The sequence below is a fragment of the Lepidochelys olivacea genome, assembly GCF_965140295.1.
Source record: "Lepidochelys olivacea isolate rLepOli2 genome assembly, chromosome: 3".
Taxonomy (NCBI): domain Eukaryota; kingdom Metazoa; phylum Chordata; order Testudines; family Cheloniidae; genus Lepidochelys; species Lepidochelys olivacea.
The window spans coordinates 68,125,701-68,150,354 of record NC_140413.1 but is presented as its reverse complement, the minus strand read 5'-3'; the positions used below and the strand labels follow the sequence as shown (position 1 = coordinate 68,150,354).

The 24,654-nt window shown below is 39.5% G+C and overlaps 1 protein-coding gene across 1 annotated transcript; it reads left to right on the top strand.

The window, feature by feature from the left end:
- Positions 1-1,769: 1,769 nt before the first annotated feature.
- Positions 1,770-23,131, top strand: AKIRIN2 (akirin 2). The gene is made up of 5 exons (XM_084624577.1): positions 1,770-2,394; positions 17,214-17,357; positions 18,040-18,189; positions 22,032-22,103; positions 22,439-23,131. The coding sequence occupies exons 1-5, from the start codon at positions 2,190-2,192 to the stop codon at positions 22,447-22,449; spliced, it is 582 nt and encodes a 193-aa protein (XP_084480703.1). The 5' UTR covers positions 1,770-2,189; the 3' UTR covers positions 22,450-23,131.
- Positions 23,132-24,654: the final 1,523 nt, after the last annotated feature.

Genomic DNA, 24,654 nt, shown 5'->3' with positions numbered 1-24,654 from the left:
TTAGTCATGTAGGGCCTTGTTTTACATGTTGCCTTGGTTAAAGAAAGGCTTATCAGAATCCACTTTAATGAAATGTTTTGACTACTTCAAGTCTGTCCAAAAGAAAAGACAACAGTAAGAAGAACTCGTTTGCTACAGGAGTTAGTTACTTTTAGGTCTGTTCAAGTTAGGAAAACCCTTTTCCAGCTGCATCTGGTTATGAAAACCCTATTCTAGTTATTCCAGGCCTGACATGTGCTATTGTTAACAGGGAAAGCAAGTTATTTATTATTTATTCATATTAGAGTAGTACCCATAAGCCCAATCGGGATCAGCCTGATAGTGCTAGGAACTGTACAAACATGTTGTCATCAGGATAATTAAATGTATATTTAGACTGATATGACCCTCTTTTGGTTTAGTAGACATTACTTATACATTAATCTTGGCCTGTAAAACTGAGATTCATTTCCAGATGTTAGGTTTTATTCCAATGTATAGTCACATCCTTTAGAGAACTGTTTGTTTGATTTGTTAAAAATAAGACAAAACCCAAACCCAAGTAATTTATGAAAGGGACTATTTCCCTAATCTCTAAAAATGTTACTAATTTACCAAGAACATACCGTATCTTTATCTTTTGTTGCTACTAATAGTTAAATTGACTGTTATATTTTGCACAGTGGTAAACTGTAGTTTGATAGGTTTCAGAGTAGCAGCCGTGTTAGTCTGTATTCGCAAAAAGAAAAGGAGTACTAGTGGCACCTTAGAGACTAACCAATTTATTTGAGTATAAGCTTTCATGAATGAACAGTAACTCACGAAAGCTTATGCTCAAATAAATTGGTTATTCTCTAAGGTGCCACAAGTCCTCCTTTTCTTTTTGTAGTTTGATGTTGCCCTATAGAAAACAGTTTTTTAAACCTATTCCCCTGCCCTCCATTTGCTTCCTTCTACAAGATAGCAGTTTAAGTAATTGTAAGAATATCACTTTATCATATTGAAGAAACAATTTTTCAACTAAGGTCTTTTCCAGTATGTTATTAGTTAGGATGTGTACCTGTGTTCTCATATTTTTTTCTATTCACACACTATTGTACTTGTTGGTACAATTCTGACACTAAAAGCTTTTGAGACCACAAATTTTACTTAAGAGCATTTGTGCAGTATATTTTACTTGTTGTAAAGTACCATGTACACCTGTGGTGTCATAAAGAAATAATAAGAGTTTGTGCAGCATCCCAGCAGGAGTACACTTACGTATAAAATCACTATTATTGCTGAGAACAAGTAATGCTCCTTTCCTCAAACAGAATCTTAGATTGCCAGCCCCAACCATATTCAGAAGGCCTCTTCCCTTTTCATTTCTTATCTTCCTGATCTGCTTTGTGGTTCAGGAAATCTTGCCATATGAACTTCCCCCCCAAGAGTTAGGCCTATTTTCCTGGGTGCAACTGTGTTTTATATTTCTCTCAGCGCTAAAGCTCTTCTTCCCTGCCTGACTGTTATTTGCCTGCTTTCTGCACTAGAGACATATAAGGCTACCACTCTCAGTCACTTGTCCTTTAACCTACATCCCACACTGCAGCCTCTGTGGGATTTAAATTCTACCCCGGAAGTTAGGGCTCCGGCGCGCTGCATGGCGGGAAGTGTAGTTCATCCCCACTCCCTTTGAACGCCTTCGCATAGTGCCAGGGAAGACGGTAAAAAACCACAAGTCCCCTGAGCCTTGGCGGTGGCCACCGCCCCTGCTACGCAGGCGCAGTGAAGAGGGCTGGTTTTTGAATCAGCGGCGTTGTTATTGACGCCATATTGCTGGTGTGGGAGAGTCACAGAGGGAAGTGCCGCCGCTGCCGCTGCCATCGCTTTTCATCGGCGGCCCCTGACCGGCGAGCCGAGCCCAGCTCCGCACCTACCGTCCCAGCAACCGTCCCGGGAACGGCCGGGGGCGGAATTCGCGAGGGCGGGGCGGGCGGAGAGCGAATCCGTCGGCGAAGGCGCCGCCGGGGGGGCCGGAGCCGCTCCCTGGAGAGGGCGATAGGGAGGAGGCGGAGGCCCTGACGCAGCTCCCCCTCCCATCCGCCCCAGACGGTGGGGAAGGCGCCTCTGGGCTGGGCCGGCTGCTGCCGTCTCCCCCCTCCCCTCGCACCGAGCCCCCTTAGCCCGCTCTCCCCGGGTCTCCGCAGCCCCCGGCCCGCTCCCCCCCGGCCATGGCTTGCGGCGCCACATTGAAAAGGACTCTGGATTTCGACCCTCTGCTGAGCCCGGCCTCCCCGAAGCGGAGGCGATGTGCGCCATTGTCAGCCCCGGCCTCCTCGGCCGCCGCCGCCTCCTCCTTCGCCGCCGCCTCGCCGCAGAAATACCTGCGCATGGAGCCCTCGCCCTTCGGGGAGGTGTCCTCCCGCCTCACCACAGGTGGGTGCCGGGGGCCCCGTGGTGGTGGTGGTGGGTGGGGGGGGTTTGGGTGGGGCAGGGAAGCGGGTCCTGACTGGGGGGGGGTGGCGCTGTCGGCCCTCCTGGGGAGTGCGCAGGGCCGGGGGGGGGGGAAGAGCCCGGCTCTGGGTAGGGGAGGAGGGCAGCGGGGTGGGTCCCGAGTCTCCTCCAGCCATTTTCTCTGGGGCTGCGGGAATGGCAGCGGCACAGGCGGGGAGATTCCGGCTCTGCCTGGCATCGCCACGGAGGCGACACAATAGAAATGGCCGTTGGCAGCGGAGGGGGAGGGCTGGGCCGATGCCGGCCGGGGGGTGGGGGAGGTGCGGGCTGAGGCGACAGGTCGGGGCCGGGCTGGCTGGGGGATGGGAAGAGCCTCTTTCTAGCCAGGGGGCGCCGGGGTGGGGGGCGGGTTTCTTTGCGCTGGGGCGGGCGTGGAGGGTTTCGTTGGGCGGCTGGGGAGCCGCAGGGGCGAGTCAAACTGCGGAAATCCTGGGGGCGGAGGGGGGTGAGCATGTACGTAGGGGCGTGGGGGCGGCGCGATCGCACCCGGGAAAGGTGCCTGGGCTCGAGGCCCCTCTCTCTGGTCCCCCGATCGATTTGTTGCAGCCATTAGCGCCGGGAGCGAGTGGTGGTGCCTCAGTGAGGCGGGCGGCGGCACCTCCTCTCCTGCTGTTCAGATATTGGAGGGGGAGGGGGCATGTCCTGTCATCAATCACCCACAAAACGCCACTTGGGTAGGGGCGAAAGCGAATACAACAAAGGGAAAATGCCTTTTCCAGTCGCCTAGTGTGTGGCACGGACCGAAATGACAGTCTGTGGTGTCTTTAAAGTTTCATGGAAAAACCAGGTGATGAAAGCGATTGGCTTTAAATGCGTAAGTTGCCTTCGGGGCAAATAAAATGTAATTAGCGAGTCTCCCTCGTCACAGAGATGTTGGAGGAAAGAAACCCTTGCATGTTCTTCACAAGTAAGAGAAGATTCAACTGGTGGCCCTAAGACTTAGCTCTAGGCATGTTTGTGCAATTGTTTCAATTTTAAAAAACAACTTGATCAATTTCACAAACGAACTGAGGGGAAAATGAATTTTGGCTGAGTGTGCAGAGTGCTGGCTTCTGTGTCAAGTGTAGCCTACAGCTTCCAGTAATGCACTTCACACCGTTTGTCATCCATGCATTCAGTCATGAGTTTTTTGTGGTGCTGCTGAGGTGTAAATCTCTCCTTTGTGTGCAGAAAAAGCCTTTCCTAAATTGTCACTAACTCAGGTCCTTTGTTAAATTTGTTACCCCTTTTGATAAGAATTGCTGGATTCTTATGTTTCCGGTGCTAAACTGTAGTTTTAAGTGTGTATTTTAAGTTCTTTGTTACTAGGACAGTTCTAATCTTACTGTAGCTTGCTTAACTCGATAGACAGCAGGCCCTGACTAAACACTTCTGGTTCTACAGGCTTTAGTCAAACACGAAAAAAGATCAAGTTTAAGGAATCATGATATTATAAGTATAAAATGGTAGTTTCTTAAATTTAGTGATGATGACTTAATATTTGATTTTTTTTGTAATAAAAATGTTTAAAGGGTTTTGAATGGATCACCAGGCAGCTTTGTAAAGGATAACACTGCAATAAGACATTTAAATGTCTGTACATATGTAATCTTTAAAAACAGGCTTAGTTTGCTTATCTTTTCAAAATATGGGTTACTGTTTAAATACTAAGATTTCAGTTAGATAATTTCTTAGGGAAATGGAAGGATCCATGCTATGAATAATTAATGTAAATGAGGTTTAAAAAAAAGCTGGTCAGGCCACTGCACTGTAATAGTAATACATCTTGCTCAAGGGAGGAGGAGTATTGATACAATTTCAAGGCATGGGCGGTAGTTAAAATCATTTCCTATCTTAATGCTAAATGGTCTTTATAGGGCCTTAAGACTAAGATTTATTATTGGTTGATAATGTTGAGCATATATAGTTGGCCTGTCTGGGGTCCCTACCTCATCTTTTCTTTGAAAAAACTTAAATTCAAAGAATTTATAATGTCAAGAATATATATAATAATCCAGTAAATGCATCTTAAATGAACAAATTAAAGAAATTGTTCAGGTAGGAAAGATTATTATAATACACTAGTTATTGGAGGGAAAATGCCAAAATCTAAGTGATTCTGTACAGCTGATCCAGATTCAACATCAGCTTTTATTTATGGGTCTTTGAATCCATACACCAGTTTTTAAACTTAATCTTCAAAATAAAATGTAAGAGACATTTGCTGTCAACAATTGTCAGTTTGGCAATGTCTCTAATCTCATCCAGCTGTCTGAATAGTAATGATAAAATGTTGAATAATAATTCAAGCATTAAAATTTCATCATAATTGATTTTTACTTTCCCAGCAGAAATAAGTGTTATAGTAGTCTTTAAACTGTGTTTTCCACTATTAGGTTCTAAATTGTGATCTTTTGATATGGTGTAGTTGGTTCTAATTATCGGAGTAATTATGGTGGCTTTGAATTATAATGTAATAAAAGATAAGGCACAAATCAATAAAAATGTTTGTTACTGAATGGTCTTGAACAACAACCTTGCTCAATTTAATTGGGAGTTATGCATGCTCACACATGGGTGTGCTCTGACATAAGATTGCTATAATAATGTTGTAATAATAGGAGCTTTTGCTTTGCCATGTCTCTTTAGTGTTTACGGAGCATATTGAAGTTCCGCCTAATTTTATGCTTTTCACTAAACATAGTTATAAGTAACATTTCTAAGTGTATTATTATCCTGGTCTTGCTAATACACTATTTAAAAATGAGAGCCTTCCCTTTTAAAGGCGCACTGTAAAGAGCCATAGTGCCTGTAGGTATATAACAGAGAATATTTTTTAAAAAACATTTCAAATTTAACCCAAACTTTCACTACTCAATTAATTTTTGCACTTATGGACAGTGAAATATACTCACAATAGGTAGAGTTTAGTTAATTTCACTCACGGTTTCTCAAGTACAATGCCCTAGTGTTTAGGTTTTCAATGCTTGCAGCCAGAATTTGTGTTAAATTTTGTTTAATGAACAGATTTCTAGTAATTTGAGACCTAAATTGTGTATGTAAAACAACTTGATGCTGCTGTTTAAATCAAGATGGTACTTCATACAACAAATACATTATTCTTTCTTTGACCTGTCAGTCCTGGTGCTGTTTAACTCCAGTTTATGTCTGTGCACCTCAGTATTTCAACACTTGATTGCTCTTTTCAGAAACAAATGTGTTATCTGGAAACAAAATGCAACTTGAATGGCAATAGTGTCTGCAGGAACACACATTGTATGCTAGCCAGATGAGACACCAGCTGTCTTAAGTATAAAATGCTTATAGGCAAATAAATGATATGGCTATTTGGGAGAGGGATGACTTTAGGATGAAATTTATATCTAATAGGAATGTTTTAATATTTTGTGGTTATTTGGACAGCTGTTAAGTCGCTTTTAGTTTCTCAGTGGATTTGACAGCTGAATTGTGTTTTTGTGGTTTCTCATCTATACCTCCTGTAGATCTTGTATCTAGTACTGTTATGACTATTTTGAATCATTCTTCCATTCCATAGCATGAAGTGTTTTGCATCTGTAAGGAATTATCTATCTTAAACTTTTAAATCAGGGTTTACTTACATCCACTATTTGCAGTGTACAGACAATGCTATTTACCTACAACGATTCTGGTAGGAAAAGAGTGGCACTATCTTAATGTTAGTAAGATCTCCCCCCCCCCCCTTTTTTTTTTTTTGAGTAGATTAGTCTTTGTACTCTCACTTGCCTGAAATTCCTTTTACGTATGTTCTAGCTAAGATTTGATTAGGTAAGAATATTTTGTGTGTATGTATATATAGAGGAGAAGGAGAGACAGACTGACTAGAAGGACAGAGCACTTTTTATTATAATTTATATTTGTTTGAAGGGCTAGGATTAAACCAAAATCATCAGAGGTGCTCACTTTCTTGTATCTGGAGGATTTCCCAGTGCAACATGGATTAGAATACATGCTTTATTGTGGTACCTCAAAAACAGATTGGCGGGTGGGCATTTAACTACAATGTAGTGAGTGATTTCAGTTATTCTGAAAATAAAGCATAAATGGTAGTGTCTTGAGTGTCTCCTTTTTTTAATAGTGAGGCCCAGGTTTCTCAGAGGCAGCCAGTTGTGCCAGGGTTTTTTGGTGGTTTTGTGTTCTGGGCACATAGGGACTAGAATGAGTCCACCAAGTTCAAATTCATTTGTGGCCTTGGCATGACTTTAAGCTTAGGTGTCCTGTGATAACTTGCTGTACCTTAAAACTTTCCCCTGTGAAATCTTAAAGCTACTGTGATCTTTTTATCAAGCTGATAAATGTAGGTGGTGGAAGTGGTGGGCGGAATGATGTATTTTTCCTCATTAAGATGTCAAGACAGGTTTACCTTCAATTGCTTTTGCTGAGGAGAGGAACGTATTCAGGGCAAAAATAGTAGTAATATTTTACTAATTGATAATTCCAGCATTGTGCTTATAATTAAAAGGCAGACTATGCTGTACTGGCTACAGGCTCTTCTGAAACTGAAGCTTTTAGGTTGATTGAAAGTGGGTCGGGTGGGAAACCGTCCAAAGAAATAAAAATACAGTGCAGATCTCGTCACTAGCTGTTTTAAATCTCCTTAACACTGATAGTAACTTCAGATGGCTTCTCTGCATCTCTGCTCCAGATTGCATATTGTACCTTTAAACAAACTCATATTTCAGGGGCATGCGTCCTTGAAAATGGCTTAGTCTCAAAGGTTAAATAGCAGCTAATACCTTACAAAATCATGAAAAACGTGTTTAGAATTAGCCTGAAAAATCTCTATTAAAAACACACGAACAAGATCTTTGAGTTCATCTACATTTGCAGTTTATTTTCCATCTGAAGTAATCATTCTCATGAGCATGTCCCTAGTAAGTAATTGATGTTACAAACCAAAGATTATAGGGGATGGATAGCTATTGGGAATACAAGGCCTTTCATTTCACATGTCACTGGTTCAAATCCAGGCAGAGATTAGTAGTGAATGAAACTAATTAAACTAGTTCAACTTCCCAGATACCATCAGAAGTCTGCTTTTTCAGTGAGCACATATCCACATCACAAACCCACAATCTCTAAGTTCACCTTTATTGCTATCCTTGGCATAGAGGCCACTAATTGAACAGGTGTAAAAAACCGGATCATCTTCTCTAACTCTAGTTCAGGATTGAGGCACATTGGTTGATGATTTTGAAGAATACTGTATAGCTTTTGACCATGCTGTGTACCTGTTCTCATCCTTCATGAGTACTAAATTATTCTAAAATGGGATTTAACCTTCTTCTCACCTTCCCTTTTAAAGATATTGAAAAAGTGGAAAACAAGCAAGGACAGATGAATTCTTAAGAAATGCAGACTTCTGTTTTCATGCAAATATCCCTAGTAACTGTGGGCAAATGTGGTAAAGGAAAATTGGCTGTAAATAGTTTTTCCCTTGAGGTATCATTGAATATTTATTCATGAACAGAGATTAGTTGAGGATTTTGCCATTCAATATGTTTTAATCTTTCACAGGAAATTTTTACATCTAATATCTAAACCCAATTATAGTCTTAAATTATGCAAGAAAAAGAAATTGCCATACTTAGAGAGGAATAACTGTGTTGAATCTACCCTTGAGCTATCTTTCTCCTTTGACCTGTGAGTTACCGTCTCAGGAAACCTGCTCCTTCTGTCTGAAACCTAGCAGGCAGTGGCCAAGCACAAGTTTGAGAACCAAGACAAGTAAGTCTTGAAGGCCTAAAGAGGAGATGCACCGTGTTGTTACTAGCAGTAAACAGAATTTAAATAGAAAAATTATCTTGTGCACACACTCATTAGCAGGACAGTTTGTCCTTGTATTATCATGGCAACATGCCAGGATTTTCAAAATACCCCAGTATCATAGAACTTTGTTCCCTGAATTAAAATACACTGGCTGTATATGAACTTGTTAAATGTTTACCTCATCTTGAGAGGTGATTTTTGAGTGTTATTAGGTGTATAAAGTGATTAATAGGCTGATCTTCAAATGTGACCTAAATGTTGAATTTATCCTGCATGTTTAGCTTCCAGTTTGACAATAAATTTATGATGATTGTAGAAAAATACTGAAATGCCAGTTGTCTGGCATATTTCACATTGTCTGTTCTATTATTTTTTATTCCTTAAGTCCCTGACCCAGGGATCTGGCATTTTCTGAAATGTCACATTATTGCAAAACACACTAATGCTAACGTGAATGCCAGACGTGGAGCAGAACCTTCATTAATTTGTGGTCCTGGATAATTGGATCTCATGAGGATGCCAGTTCTGCACCACTGGGTCTTTTGAGAGGTTCTGCTGGTGGTCCTGTAAATATGGGCACTGGCTGTGAATGTCAAAAACATGTTGATTATGGTGCCATCGATAAATATTACACAGCCCTTTAAGACAAATAATATTTTCAGTGTCAAAAACCAACAGATATTTTTCTGCCCCCAAACAAAAAAAAGACATTGAAGTGACTGAGCATGACCAAAGCAAGAGAATGCTAAATGTCTGGATCTCTCTAAAATACATATCTTCATTAATTTTTTTTTCAAGATATCTTGGTTGGGTTGGCAGATTCTGGAGTGAGATCTGTTACTAAATGAAGAGCATTGGGGCCTCAATTGATATCCCGCTGCTCTCCCAAGGTATTTTCCTTGATGGTGAACTGGGGTAACAGCTCGTGGAAGTATACTTGGCTGGTGATCCCGGAATCAGAGGTGTGGTGGCACCAAATGAAAGGCGTATGAACAAGGTGGACAGGCCTTGGCTAGTGAAAAAGCTGTCAATAAGTGAGATCATAGTAACTAGGAATTAATGAACAGTACAAAAGTTTATTTAAAAAGGAGCTGATTCCTTTCTTACTCCTTTATGATCTATAGATATAGATAACATCATGGTAGGTTTCTGTTTGTCTCCTTCGTGAAAATCTCAGGTTTGGTTAGGTTCTGCATATGGTTGAGCATTTGACTGGTGCAAAAATGGTTGGTCAAATAATGTTAAAAATTATCATATTTTAAAGCATTAATTTATTAGAACCATAACAAAAGAGTAAGACGTTATGATCTCCATTAGGCTTTTTCAACAGCAACTCATGTCGTCTAGCATATTTTAAGATCTTTGAGACATTTAAGAGAAGGTGCCCATCAAATAAGACAAGGATTACCCAGTCATGGATGAAAGTGACTGCTCTACTACGTGGCACTGAAAAATGTCTGCTGGTACTTCTATTTTTGAAAAATTTGACAGTGCTTTTCATTTTTGACATGTGATGAGAAAGTTGTCAATCTTCAACATGACCAATGAAAAATAGCATCATAGGGCAGCACATCCAGAAGGTGGTTTGGATACTCCTTATCAGCAAAGCCCCAGCAGCTTTCATATTTGTAAATCAAGAAGTTTTTAATTAGTTCACTTCAGGTTTCAGTTAGTTCACTTTTTCCCAACATGTAGCATTAGCATATAGTAAAGTGAGTGATCGAGGCATTTAAGTAGGCTTGCTAACAGATGGCACCATGATGCAATCAAAAAGGTAGGCCATCGGCTACATTAGAGTATTCTTGCTCAAATAATGGGTGGTCAGTTACGTTATTTGACCAGCTTGCCAAGCCCTAGTTCTGAGGGATTCTTTGGTTTGGTTCTAAAGAAATAAATTGGAAGGTGACATCACAAACTGAAACCTGAGCTTCAGGTTCCATTTCAGGGCTGGGAAAGCTGCCACTTCGATTTCAACCTACTGAATCACCATCCTATTTATTCTGCTAAAGTGTCTTTCAGCTCAACGACAGAAGCCAGGAACCAAGATTTCTGAGAGTGCTAATATAAAAAGCAGTTAAAAAAACAAAACAAAAACCCCAACATAAGGGGAAACCTGACAGTAACTCTAGACTTCATAATGGGAATAATGTTCCTTCCTTCCCAATTTTTTTGCCTTATTTCTTAAAAGTGAAATGCAGTTGCAATTTTAAATAATTTGTAGATAATTATTGGCCAGGGTGGGGTGAGTGACTGACGAACTCTAAATTAAAAAAACAAACTTTTGACGACCCTTAATCATGCATTAAGGAAAGTATGAACTATCCAACAATTGTTTGGAAATGGTTATTCAATCTAGCACTCTATTAGCATGACGAGTCATATGGCAGTATTGGCAGAGCATGTAGAGATGGCACTTAGAAGTACCTAGTTGATGCTTGGTTCAGTAATGGGAGGGTTATATGTAGCACATGAACTTGTAACTTGGAGCATAAGGGACCAGAAGGCTGGCTAATAGCCTAGGTCAGGAAACACAGGGGATTGGGAGGGTGTAAAACATCGGTTAAGCTTTCCTTTTGTCTCTGGACCCACTCAACTTAATGGATGCTGTTCATCTTCCTGCTTATCAGCAGGAAAACAAAGACAAAGCTGACTATTTCTGTATTTAAACTAGGGGATGAGGGAAGCCCTACATTTTTTGTCTGAGTTTAAGTGCAGTAATTTTTTGTGTAAATGTAGACTTGTATGCTTTCTGTTGTTAGACTGTGTCCAGGAATTGTAAAGATGAATAACCTTCACTCCTCCTTAGAAGTGGTGGCTCTTTGATCTCCCTTTCTCTCTTCCTCCCCCCCACCCCCCCTTCAGTCAGTTACACTGGCAGTAGCATTCCCCAAATCATCATTCATCCCAACCTGCAACCCGATTTCTAAAATTGATCGGGGCATGTAATGCAGAGGCTTAACTGTTGCTGCCGGTGACATGCTTTTTCTTTGGGTACAAAGATCCACATTTGTAATTATTTTAATGTTGCGACCTTCTATAAAGCAGTACATTCAAGTTTCACAAACATTTTTGAAGTAAATTTACTATCAACACTTTTTCCAGATAATTGTGTAAACGAAAGGTTCTCAAACTGTGGTCTGCAGAGCGCTCGATGGTCCGCAGAGCTGTGTGATCATATGACATTGCTTCTTCCAACTGCCAAATTGAATTGAAGGTAGCTAAAATACAAAATTACTTAATTTGACTTTTTTTGTGTGTGTGCAATTGCTGCACTTCCAGCCTCATCTTCACCACGAAAAAGGTCAAGTTTCATGACTTAAGTGTGACCATTTTTTCTAGTCTTAGTTGAGACAAAGTATATCTGGGTAGATTAAAGACCATGATTTTTTTTTAAACTTTTTTTATTTAAACTAGATTTTTAACATTCAGATCAGATTTTTAATAGAAGCATTGTTCATTCCTCACTTTCTTCCCATTTTATAGACTTTTAAAGTAGCTTATTTGTACTGGTTTCTTTAGTTACCTGATAGTTAGATTTCAGAGTAGCAGCCGTGTTAGTCTGTATTCGCAAAAAGAAAAGGAGTACTTGTGGCATCTGAGAGACTAACCAATTTATTTGAGCATATTGAAGTGAGGTGTAGCTCACGAAAGCTTATGCTCAGATAAATTGGTTAGTCTCTCAGGTGCCACAAGTACTCCTTTTCTTTTTGCTGATAGTTAGAATTTCAGTTCCCTCCCCCCCCCCGCCCCCCTTCTAAGAAGTTTCACACTTAAAATGCTCATCAGTGCTAGAAAGACATGCCCATGGCCTCATTAACATCATTATTGCGAGACTAACAAATTCAACCACAGAATTGATAAAGTAAATAGCCTCTGCTTTATTTGCAACTAACACCACCTTTCTATATATTGAACTTCCACAGATCAAGAAATCTGACATGTTTTTGACCAGGCTAATGCTCCTCCATCCGGGAGTGCAGTTAGATAACTGTGTTTAGGAGCTGACTGTAGGCTACTGTTTTTGAAATTTTTGGCCTAGGTATAAAGAGGTCACTGACTTTGATGTATTGGAAGTTTAAATAACTTTTCACTGTTAACACCAAAGCGGTTTTGGTTTGAAGTGACAGATTTTGTGCAGTCAAGAAGTTTTTAATTAAAAACTATTTTAGTTAGTCCTTAATGCTGCAAACACATGCTAAATTATAAGCACAACGCCCATGATTCACATGATTTGAAGTCAGTGGGACTGTTCATGTTATGAATCTGTTTACGTGTTTATGGGATATGGGCTTTCATTTTCAGTATTTTGTTTTTGGCCTATAGCAGTTTTAGTACAAATAAAATAAGATACCATTGTGGCTTAAACTTCAGCACCTACACTTAAAGCTGTGCAAATAATCAATTTTATAGTTTGCTGGTTGAACCAAAACCTTTTTTAAAAAAATCCTTTTAGGATATACACAAGAATTTTTTCTGTTTTCTTACCAAAACAAAAAACCCTGACAAAAGTTTTGAATGAAATACTTTCTTTTGCTTTGGGGCATTTAAAGTGTTTTTTCATCTAAAGCAAAGGAACTATGAAACTAATGGAGGAGGAAGCGGTGGTGCCCCTTTATATTCTGAATTCCAGGGGAGTGCTCTACCCATGGGGCTGTGGGAGACCAGGGTTCAGGTTCCCCCTTCCTGCGTGAATTGCCTAATCACCAGGTTATATAGTCATTTTTTCTCTCTAGCTCAGCTAAGCACCTGGAACAAGAGATGGTTGTGGTGCAGCTAAACCAGTTTTTAACAAAAATAGCCTCTTCTGCAGGTGCAAAGAGTATTTTCAGTTTATTCAACTAGTTTAGTTTATTAAAAATGGAGAAACTGAGTTGAAAAAGCAGAAAAGCTGGTTTATTGTTCCAGTCTGTGAATAAAAACTAGATATGAGAGAATGAAATCTACTGGTAGTAAAAGCTTGAAGGATGTGGTGACCAAAATAGTAAGTTCAGTTCCCTAATTAGATACTTCTTTTGTTTAATAATTAGGTTAGTTCCAAGTTTAGTTAACTTCGAACTAAATTATTAGTTTTTTCCTTTCTAGCACATGGAAGATAGTTTTATTGAGCTAATAAAAACAATTTTAAATTGCTGTTTATGTGCATTTTTAATTGAATTTAAATTTCCATCTAAATAGGGCTTCATAAAATCATAAGTAAAAATTAATCTAATAAATGAAATGGAACATTCCCCATTATCTAACATAAAAATGTAAAAATTCAGAATGTGAATAAAATGTGAGTTAAGCTATATAATTGTTTAAGTATCTATAGATACAGTATATCTGCTTGGTTAGCAACAAAGCACAAAATTTAGTGCAAAGGCTGTATTTAGTTGTAAATCAACATATTTTAATAGTTACCAACCCATGAGAATCGACCTTTCTTTAGGAAAATAAAAAGCAGTGTTGTAAAATAAGACTCAGACCCGTGATTTAAATCCGCGTTTCCTGCTTGCTGATTTAAATTATGATTAAAATCAGTGATTTAAATTGCTTTGATTAAAATTGGTCCAACCTGCTATCTGCCCTCAGTCTTCCTAGAGTTCACATAACCATTCCATGACAAAAAGTAATTGAAATACTATCATTTCTGATAAGAGTAAGAAAGTATCTTCCTTGAGTTCCTTGTATCCTAGACAGTAAAGGAGAAAATGTGTTGGTTTTGATTGTTCACTCCATACATGCTTATTGTATGTTTTGCTATGTAATGGTTTAGGGACTTGGAGTAGTTTAGCTTTTTTTATCCCAATTATTGTATTTCTGCTTTTAAGGTTTTTGTCCGGTGCCTTGAGTCTCAGTGGGATTTTTTTGTTCTATTCCTTTGCAGGGGTTATTGATAAAAGCTTGTGGGTTTTTTGTTTGGTACTCTAGTGGTAGACAGGAAGAAGTTAAACTGTTTTGGTTGAGATGGCTTCAGAAATCGTTCGTTTTTTTTTAATTAAGCCAGGGGAATTCCCCTTATACTCTCAGTTGCAGTTGAGAGTTTGTGTACATCTAGTATTTTTTGCAGAACTGCAGAAAAAGGCTTCTGTTGTGGTTTTGTCATGTTTGAAGTTTAATTGATGTCTGTAGAGTAGGTGAACCCAGATCTTAAAAAATTTACTTGACCCAGACTAGCCAGAGTGCAACATAGATGCGGTGGTGCTACACGCTTGAAATGTAAGCTGTCGGGGCTTGTCTACATGAACCCCTGGACTGTGGTAAGCTGGGGAGGGAATCTACCCTCCACTAGCCTGCTCGGTCTAACTGTGCACATGAACTTCGTGGATGCATATTAATAGTTAATGCGCTTTGATCTAGTCTTTGAAATGGGTGCACATGGATAGTAAGACTGCGACAGGCTAGATTCACACGCCAGCTTGTCAGTCTGTTCATGTAGACAAGCCCTAAGACAGTTGAGAACTACTACAATACATATTTTTCATAGTGTGGAACACACTTTAATACAGAACCGGTTGTCCTCCATTTCACAATCGCATAACATCTCAGTAGCTACGGCAGCACTTGGTTGTATAGAAAAATAATATTGAGGAAAGTAGTTAACTCTAAATGTAACTTAGTAGCTGGAAATGTGGCCTCAGCACCATGGTGGCCAGCAAGTGCTTCCTGGACCACAATTTGAGAGCCTCTGCTGTATTTCATTGTAACGCGTTGTGCATACGTATGCTTTTACAAATGGATTAGAAAGCCTAACTTACTATGTCCCTTGCTTTCATTATACTGCCTTCCTTTCTGGCTTCACTACAGTTTTTTAATATTCTATGGATTATACACCATGGTCTATCATCGCAAACGAGAAGCCTGCTTGCTGAAGGTGCAAGGATACCTAGGAGGGGTCTGACACTGCCCCTGCCCAAGTGATCTGTTTTTTGTAACCTGTCGCTAGGAGGTATCTGATATTTGAAGCCTCCAAACTCCTCTGACTGCTGAAAGGCAGAGAGAGAAATACGAGAGGAAGGATAGTTCTGTGGTTAAACCTCTGGGCCAGGAATCAGAAGATCTGTTTCCTACTACTGGCTCTGCCACAGACTTACCTGATTTTGGGCAAGTCACTTAAGCCTCTATACCTCAGTTTACCTATTTGACAGTAGTGTTAAATTAATCCATTATGAGATGCTTAGACACAGTGTTGCCTACAGGATTCTGTATAGCAGAACCATGTTGCAGTTTAGCAAAAAACAAAGGAGCAGCAGGAATGTACTGACTAAAGTTGTCTGTGGATTCAGGGAGGCAGCATGCCATTACTTTCTGTTTAGCTGACATTTGGAAAGTTATCTTTGCCCTAAGGACTAGAAACTTAATTTTGTAAAATGAAAGTCTAGAGTCTTCAGAAGCTAATGATCATCCTGGGAAGTGTTGTTTTTGCTGCGAGCAGTAGGTTTTTCCAAGCCGTGGTTTGACCTGCAGAAATCTGAAAAATGCCCTCAGTGGGAGAGGGGTGTCTGTAAGCATCTGGAGGCCTTCTTTAAAGAGCAGAAAGCCTGTCGATTTTTTTCTTCTAATTGCCTTTGAAGTTTTTTTTTATGTGTTTTGTGAAACTGGGGATGGGGGGCCAATGTATGTAGTTCTTTGTATTATGTTGTGTAATTCATGTGCTGATGCTTATGTGAGCAAAAGCTATGAAAGTTGCTAGAGGTAACTGTTGTAGAGAAGGCAACATAGGAATGACTTGGGGGGACGGGGGTAAGGGAAGGGATGTTTCGGTTACACTTTGAACATGTTTCTAGAAATTATTAGATGCCAGATTTTGAAATAAAACTTGTGTAAAACATGTAAGAATTTCTATTTTCTTATTGTATAGCAGTACCTTGGGGGTAATGGGAATTAACAATTAATATTACTTTAAATTGTGGGGAGGTTTTATACATAGCCACTTAAAAATTCATTGGGTATAATTGTGACATTTCAATATGTATCTCATTTGCATATTCATTTCTTAAGTTTAGAAGAGCATATATACCAGTGGTTAACAACACCTGGAATGATGATCATTTAGATGCTATATTTTAAATTATTGAGATTAGATTATTCAAGTTACTTAAATATTACCAAATTATACAAATTTTGAACTCCATATTGTTGTGTTCTTCAAAAGAGAGCAAAAATTGATCCATGAAACATTACTTGTCTGGCCCATGGTTTAGAAAGCTGCTGATCCTGAAAGTTTTTGTACTGATTTGCCTAATCGATTGTAGTCCTGGCAGATGTCAAAATAATAGTCCCTCTATACAATCCTGTTATTCTGATTACTCTCGTTTTCTTCCCCTTAAGTTGCAACATGTTATCAGCAACTCTGGAAAAAATTAAAAATCAATATTTCACACTATCTGGAAGCTTGGAGTATCTGCTTTTAAATGATTGGTTTCTAATTATGGAGGTGTGTAGATATCAGCCCTTAATTAAGATGAGATATAAGGGTGGGGTCAAAGGGAAGCAAGATAGTAATCAGAAGGAACTGCATTAAAATCAAATAGGTCAACAGAAGGTGGATAGTGCTATTAGAACTGGAAGGTTGAAACTCCCAGGTTTCCAAAGGTGTCTGTCATTTACTTCTAACCATGATAGTTCGTGACCGTAAAACTGTCACTAATTATTCACCCTCAGAGGGCTTTTGAGGTTGGTCTTGTACCTCAGATCAGTGTAACTTGTCACTTGTATCTTCAGTTTTTTATCATGAATATTATGGAGTGGACTTCTTTAAATGTCAGATTCTTTATTTATAGTTGCATTTTACACATGAATATAATTGATAAAATGGCCCCTTTAATGGCTTGCAGACTTACACATCACTTTAGGAACTGTTATTGGTGTCAGTTAATTATCCCGGGTGCTTGATATCTGAAATGGAAATAAAGTTGAGGGATACTGTAAAGTAGTCATTACTAAGTTAACTTTTGTTTTAACTTTTGTTTTAGAACAAATTCTGTACAACATAAAACAGGAGTACAAACGCATGCAGAAGAGGAGACATTTAGAAAATAGCTTCCAGCAGACAGATCCTTGTTGTTCTACTGATGCACAGCCACATGCATTTCTCCTTACTGGACCAGCTTTGCCAGGTATCTAGCCACAACTCTGTATAACTTTGCTATATATACACACCTCATGACTCCATGTGCGTAGATAACTTTCCTCAAGTTCTCACATTCCCTGTGAACCGACTCTTGCTCGAGCCATATCCTTAGTGTTGGTGGAGTTACATTCATTGCAAGCATTAATGTCGTGGCAGATTCCAGCTTTGATTAAAATAATTAAAATAGATAACCCCTTGAAGGTTTTGTTAGCTCATTCCCAGTAAATCATTCTGCAAACAAACTTTTTGTAAACCATTGAGCAGCAGATGTCTTTACAGAAAGATCAGCTGATACTTTAAAAACGGATGTAACTTTACTCAGAATGAATGCTTAGGATCCTTAATGAGGACATGTTTCTGTATGACATGTCTTTTCTTTTCTATAATAGACATTTTTGCATGTAGTAAACACTATTTAACATTTTTTGAGGCTTTTGTTATCCTTACAGCATGCTGAACTGAGAGCATAATTTTAGATTACTTCCTTTAAGTGATGGTATAAAATATTTCCAGTATCAATAAAATTTGGAAGTATCCAAAAATTAAAGCAAGATTTTGCCAAATGTTTCGTTTGGAGAACACATTTAATGTAATAGAGATGATGTAGAAAGCTGGAAGATGTTGAAATGTTGACTTTGAGTTACTTATGTGTAAATATTTTATCATAGGTACTTCATCTGCAGCATCATCACCATTGAAAAAAGAACAGCCCCTGTTTACTCTCAGACAAGTTGGAATGATCTGTGAACGTTTGCTGAAAGAACGTGAAGAGAAAATCCGTGAAGAGTATGAAGAAATTTTGACCACAAAACTTGCAGGTGTGTTTGAATTAAATGTAACTTGAAAAAATTGATTAATATATTGGCAGCCTCAGTAATTTGTGTAACTTCAATGTTCTATCCGGTTAAGAAATGAGATGCCCAAGTGGAAAATTTAAGTTTCCATCTCTGGACATAGCAGAAGTGATAACATAGTGTCTGTTGTAGACTATCTGGCCCATCTTCTGTGCTGCTATGTACGGAAGCTATAGCTCCATGGGTATTTCTACACCATCAATTGGTGAAAGAAAAGTTTTTATTTCAAATAGAACTTTCTCTTGCTGGCATATTTGAGCTGACCATCTCCTCCTTATTTTATGTCTACACAGAGAAAATGGCTTCCTATTTGGCTTTCCTAAGAGCCATTTGCAAAGTTTTTTTTTTCCCTTGGGAAGGGCTTTTTCCTTAATTTTTTATAGGAGTTTTGCATTTGATGTAGAGGGGACAGTATATGGGGCAGATACCTTTAGCACAGGAAGTTTCCCATTTACCAACCCTGATTAATCCCAAACAACCATCAGTGTTTGGCTACTATTCAGGTGCTTTTCCAATCAGTGGCATTGTTACTTTCTTCTTTACTACACAGTGGATTGCCTGTTTCCCCTGCTCCTGAAACCTTTTTCATTGTGGGCAGTTGCATTCACTCCTTGCTCTTTGTGCTGGATTGCTGGCTCACTGACTTAGTTCAATTAGTGGAGGCGAGGAATTTTGGCTTTACTTGTGGCTGGGCATCCCACAGGTCCATCTTAGATCTGAATGTCCTTAGGCTCAAAGCAGTGTAAAAATACACATGTAAATAGTAGTTTTTCTACCATATTCACTTTTAAGCAGCCCCGGTATTCCTGAATACCTGTGTTAGGTAGATGGCTTCACAGTGCTGTAGTACCTATGTATAATTTTAGAGTCTTTCCCTCAGGATCATCAGGTGCATTCCTTCTTAAGTGTTCTCTACTATGGTATGATTATAAAAGCTCAGTTGAAGACCAGGAATGTTTACGCATTCATGTTCTGGATAACTACAGGTTTCCAACCTAGGAGGTTGTCTGCATGACCAGTACTTCCTGAAAAATCTCTAGTTAGACGCTCCTCCCTCAGTCAGAGTTTCACTGGAGACTGATCTCTTGGGGAGACGAGCTCATGTGGTGATTAGTGTGCTCTTAGGGCAGAGGTTACCAAAAAGAGGGTTAGAAATACCATAGGATCATATTACCTCATTCGTATATGGAGCAATGACAGATGTTCTGTAATATACGGGAACTTTTGAGGAGAGAGTGCCAAATTAAAATCCAGAGCAAGTCCCTCGGCAAGAGACCAGTTAAGTTGTTTTTTACCACCACAATGGTTGTATCCCCTTCCAATACACACATCCTTTCCAAGATGATAGCTAGTCAGCATGAAAGGATAAATCAGTAGAAATCTAGTCCTGGAAATTCTCTAGCAGATCTTAACCAAATGGCTTTCTCCGCCTAAGCCGACTTGTTCACCACTTGGTACTTTTCAAAGTTCAGAGTCTCTTCTTGCTTCTGCAACTATTAGGGTTTCTTTATAGTTTACCGGAGAGCTCCTTTTTTTCCCATCTTTCATTGTGTATGGATGTCTCTCAAACAATTGAATTTTCCAAATAGTGAACCTGATTCAGTGGTGTTCCTTTGTTCTTCCTTATCTCCACTACCTGGAACCGTAATCAGCATTCACTTGGGCTTAGAATCATTAGAGATACTAGCCTCAGTAGGGCTCTGGCTAAAACATTATTCCTCTTCTATTCCCTGTGAAAGTTACTCTGGAGTTCCCTATATAAAAGCTTTTTCAGGTCTGAGAAGGTTAGTTAGGTTCAAGTCACAGGGTACTGGCATATATTGATATCGCCTGCTGTATTCTTACCTAGCACCATGGTATTTCTCATTCCTTTGTAGTTGTGGTGATTACCTACTTTTAAGGCAACCTGGAAAAACCCAGAGTTCTAATGTTGTGCTACAAACCCTCATTAAAACTAATTTTAAAGAGCCAGCTGGGGATTTGTCCCTTTCCTGTGACATACAGTTTGATGAGAAGGATAAGTGATCATGGATTTCTGTTTCATTTGGAGACCCGTACTTTGAGCATACTAGATAATAGTATGCAAACCAGTGCTGTACTGAGCCAAATTTAAATTCACAAAGAGAACTTACAGGGTGGCCATCTGGTTTTTAATATATTGTTTTTCTAAAGATTCTAAAATTGAGTTGCTGCTGGTCTTGGATACTGTTTCTGGGCAACCAATTGGCTCACATTGGGTATGTCTACACTGCAATTAAAAACCTGGGCTCTGATGAAAGGGCTGCTTAATTATGGTGTAGATGCTCAGCCTGGAGCATGGAACCTGCAAGGTGGGAGGGTCCTGGAGTGCCCCAGTGCCTATACCGCAGTTAAACAGCCCCTTTGCCTGAGCTGTGTGAACCTGAGTCAGCTTGCATGGGCCAGCCACAGGTGTCTAATTGCAGTGTAGACATACCTGTTGTGTTATCCCAGTATTTTGGCTAATGTCCTCATGTGGCTGAGGAAGAGTTGGCTGAATCTGAATTCCAGTAAGTTAGAGATGATGCTTGAGGGGAGAGGGAATACCTTTTAAAAAACTGGCTGCCTTGTTACTGGACCAGTTCCAGTCAAAGTTTTGAAGGCACACAGATCATCAAAACCATCCACACTTAGGAGTTCTTTTGCACTGCTTGCTGATTACTGATTCACTGTTTACTTTGCTCATCCCTGCAGGAGGATGGGACTTTCATGGGGGGGACCCTCAGACGGGGACTCTTCTGTGGAAACCCAAGAACTACTGCTACATTTTTGGTTGAAGATTGCTTTCTTTAACCTTGCCTCTTCTAAGAACAGTGCAGAGCACTTAAAAGTAATAACCCAACACACCTCACATGCGGTTTTCCACAAGGGAGGAAGGGGAATGGAGAGGAGCTGCATCTGATAGATCTTCTTTAATTTCCTAATTCTAAAAGTTAATACCATGTTGATGGGTGCAATATTAGAAACTGAAGAGAATATGAAAAAATGTGTTATGTATGTGATGTATAGAGATTCCTTCTGGAAAGGACTAATTTTGAGTTCAGAGTGAACTGAATATTCTTTATAGCATCATCTTAATCTTAGTATTTAGTTTGAGGAGATTACTCAATAGCTGATTTTACTAAACCCGCAGTCACCTGTTCCCTATTGTGACTATTTTTGCTGTTGAAATAAAGCAAATATTTTTCACTTAGCTTTTTATCCCATAGTTACCTGTTTCTTGCTTGTTCAACATTTTGGCAGTCAGTGACAATTTCTTGATTGTAATAAATCTTTTTTATACTTCTGTGCTGTCATTTCCCAGACGTTTAAATTCTGCCCTTTTGTAACTCTGTTCAGTGGTTAGAGGACGGAAGCTGAGTTCTACTTCCAGCCCTGCCACTCACAGACATTGCTCAGTTAACCACTCTGGGCCTTCATTATGCATCTGTAAAATTGGCATAATATGACCTTTAGGGATAATGTGAGAATTTGTGTGTTTGAAGTGCTTTGAGATCCTCTCTCTAAGTGCAGCATATTCCTTTGCCAAATTCCTCTGTCTTATTCTGTGCTGTAGTTTGCTTGTCAAGTGAAATCCAATTGATTGGTAACATGGTTTAATGGGGTGGATTTTTTTTAGGGGGCAGAGATGAGATGGCTGTATTGAATAATCCATACTTGCCCCTTACAGACTGTCAACGTTTGTTTAATTGATATAGCTTGCATGGCATAAAAAGTAAGCCTTGACCGTTTTTTTTCATGCTAAGTTAAAAATTTGGTACACTCACTTCTAATGTTACTGTTTGCAGAACAATACGACGCATTTGTGAAGTTCACGCATGATCAGATCATGCGACGATATGGAGAACAGCCTGCTAGTTGTGAGTATCTCAGCATCTTTAACATCAAACAGGAACATTACATCTCTTGATGGTTCAGTAATTAAAATGGCCGGTAGTACCACTGTTTTTTTGGTCTAGATTTTAACTGAAAAGCACTGAGTTGAAAGCTTCAATTCATAATGCTATGGAGAATTTAGGGTGAAGTGAAAACGTGCTGTATAATATATCATATATGTGCATCAAATAGCTTTGCCTCCTGTAAACCATTGGGGCTTTTCGTTTTAAAGTGATTTTTGCTATTGTCTTAACTGATTTATATTCTGTTTGGATTCAGTTACCTTGTTAGTAACCTTTTCTTTTTTTCCTTTTTTCAGATGTTTCATGAATCATGTTTTCTGCATACGTGGGCTGCCCTATACACCCTAATTGTTGCAAGCTGTCCCAGTAAAAGACTTGCAGCAATGCCATATTTTCCCCCTTTTCCCCCCACCCCCGTGAACACAGGTTATTTCAAGCTTTTGTCAGTGGCAACCACTCTTATGCAGCAACTGGTTTTGGAGTGCTCCCTGATGTCAGTACCACCTGGATGTGGACCTTTGCTACCTGTAATAATACCAGTGGCCTCATTTGCTGTATCATTACGATTTGGCTTCTTATGTTAATAAGTTTGAAAAAGTAAAGGATTAAAGCTGGTGTTCTAGAACTTGCCCTTCACTGGTTGTGTAAATAAAAATGTAGAATGACACTTCTGACTGAAGTTAGTGTGGTTTTCGTAACTGTGCACAACAACAAAACTGTAATCACAGTTAAATTAGAATGTAACCCCAGGACAATTTTAAGCAACTAGCCCACAGTACTGCCTGTGAAATAGTAAAGGAGGGCATTTCTGTATTCCATGACTTTTTGGGGGGTTAAGAATGGGTTTATATGATTTCTCATTTTTGTAGTTTTTATTTATTCTATCAGTCTTTAACAAATGTTTATTGCTGCAATTTTTCAGTGTATCATTGTTTTACTGCCCTTGTAGTACTGGAATTTAGTTGGAAGAATAAAACATTTACTTCTAATCTCTTGGTTTTTAATAGACAGGTGGCACTGCTGCTCTGTCTGAATAAAATGTATCCATATTTAAATGAAAATTTTATTTACTAGCAACTGAGGTAGGTGAGAGTTTAATTTAGGAGAGTGAAGTAGACTGAAATATTGAGTCATTCTGCAGAGATAAGAGATCATGCCTCTGTTACATTTGGATGAGCTGCTTCATGTGGAAGCATGTTTTTTATGTAACTGACCACAAACATCTGATTTGATATTAGTAATGTACTCAGCATCTGTTCTTTTCTAACCCCCAGATTTCAGTGATATCAAAGAAATGTGTTTATAAGACAGACTTGGCTATTTTTTCACTCTGGGAATATAAGCTGTTTAAAACATAGCTTTTGATTAAGCTGCAGTAACCAGATGTGTCTATATGCATGTTAGATCTTGACATCCCACGCCCACTATTGTGTTGGGAAAAGGTTTATTTTGTCTTATTTTGGTATTTAAAGTTGAACTGCAGTGGTAAAGTTTCAGATGTTGGGATGTGAGCTAAGTCCTCCTGTTTGGCAAACTGGCTCTAACTGATCTTTACAACATCCATTTTTGGAAAGCCTTTCTCTTCTCTTCAGTCCCTCATGAATGCTCATTTACTGGACTAGTGACTTCACTAGCACCAAAGAGATGCAAATAGCTCTATTTGTATTCTGAATTTCTGTGACAGAAGAGGAGCAATGGTCTCAAGTTGCAGTGGGGGAGGTTTAGGTTGGATATTAGGAAAAACTTTTTCACCTGGAGGGTGGTGAAGCACTGGAATGGGTTACCTAGGGAGGTGGCGGAATCTCCTTCCTTAGAAGTTTTTAAGGTCAGGCTTGACAAAGCCCTGGCTGGGATGATTTAATTGGGGATCGGTCCTGCTTTGAGCAGGGGGTTGGACTAGATGATGACCTGAGGTCCCTTCTAACCCTGATATTCTCTGTGGCTGCACACAGTTTACTCTGCTACTCACTGTGCTTGGACTGTTGAGGGTTGGAAGACGAGTATAGTAGACAAGGAAGCAAACTCCTTTAGATCCTCTGTTATACTCTGGCCCTTTTCCTTCTTGAGGTACAGGGAAAAATACTTAGACCCATTCCTTTCAAAATCCAAAGCGTGGAATATGAACTGACATCTCTAATGTGTCTGCTTAACCTTTCTCCTTCATACTGACTACTTTAGGGCAATTTTCTGCTGTTGAGCTGTGGATGTGGGGAAGAGCACTGCTGCAGCAGGGTGGAGCCTTAGCTAAACGCCAGTGTCCTAGTATATTTTGTCTCCTGCATTGTTTTTCAGGACATCCCTCCTCCTAAATGATTAGCTAGGTGGTGTCCACATTGAGTGAATTATAGCGATAAGTGCACTATTTAGTACAAATTTCTTAATATGCTATGGTGATTGGGCATTGTAGAATGGGGCTAAGAGAATCACTGACTGGTTGATCTTCCCTTTTATGGTAAGCATGAGGGGGAGGATAGTTAATGTAAATAACATGTGCCATCACCCCACTATAGCT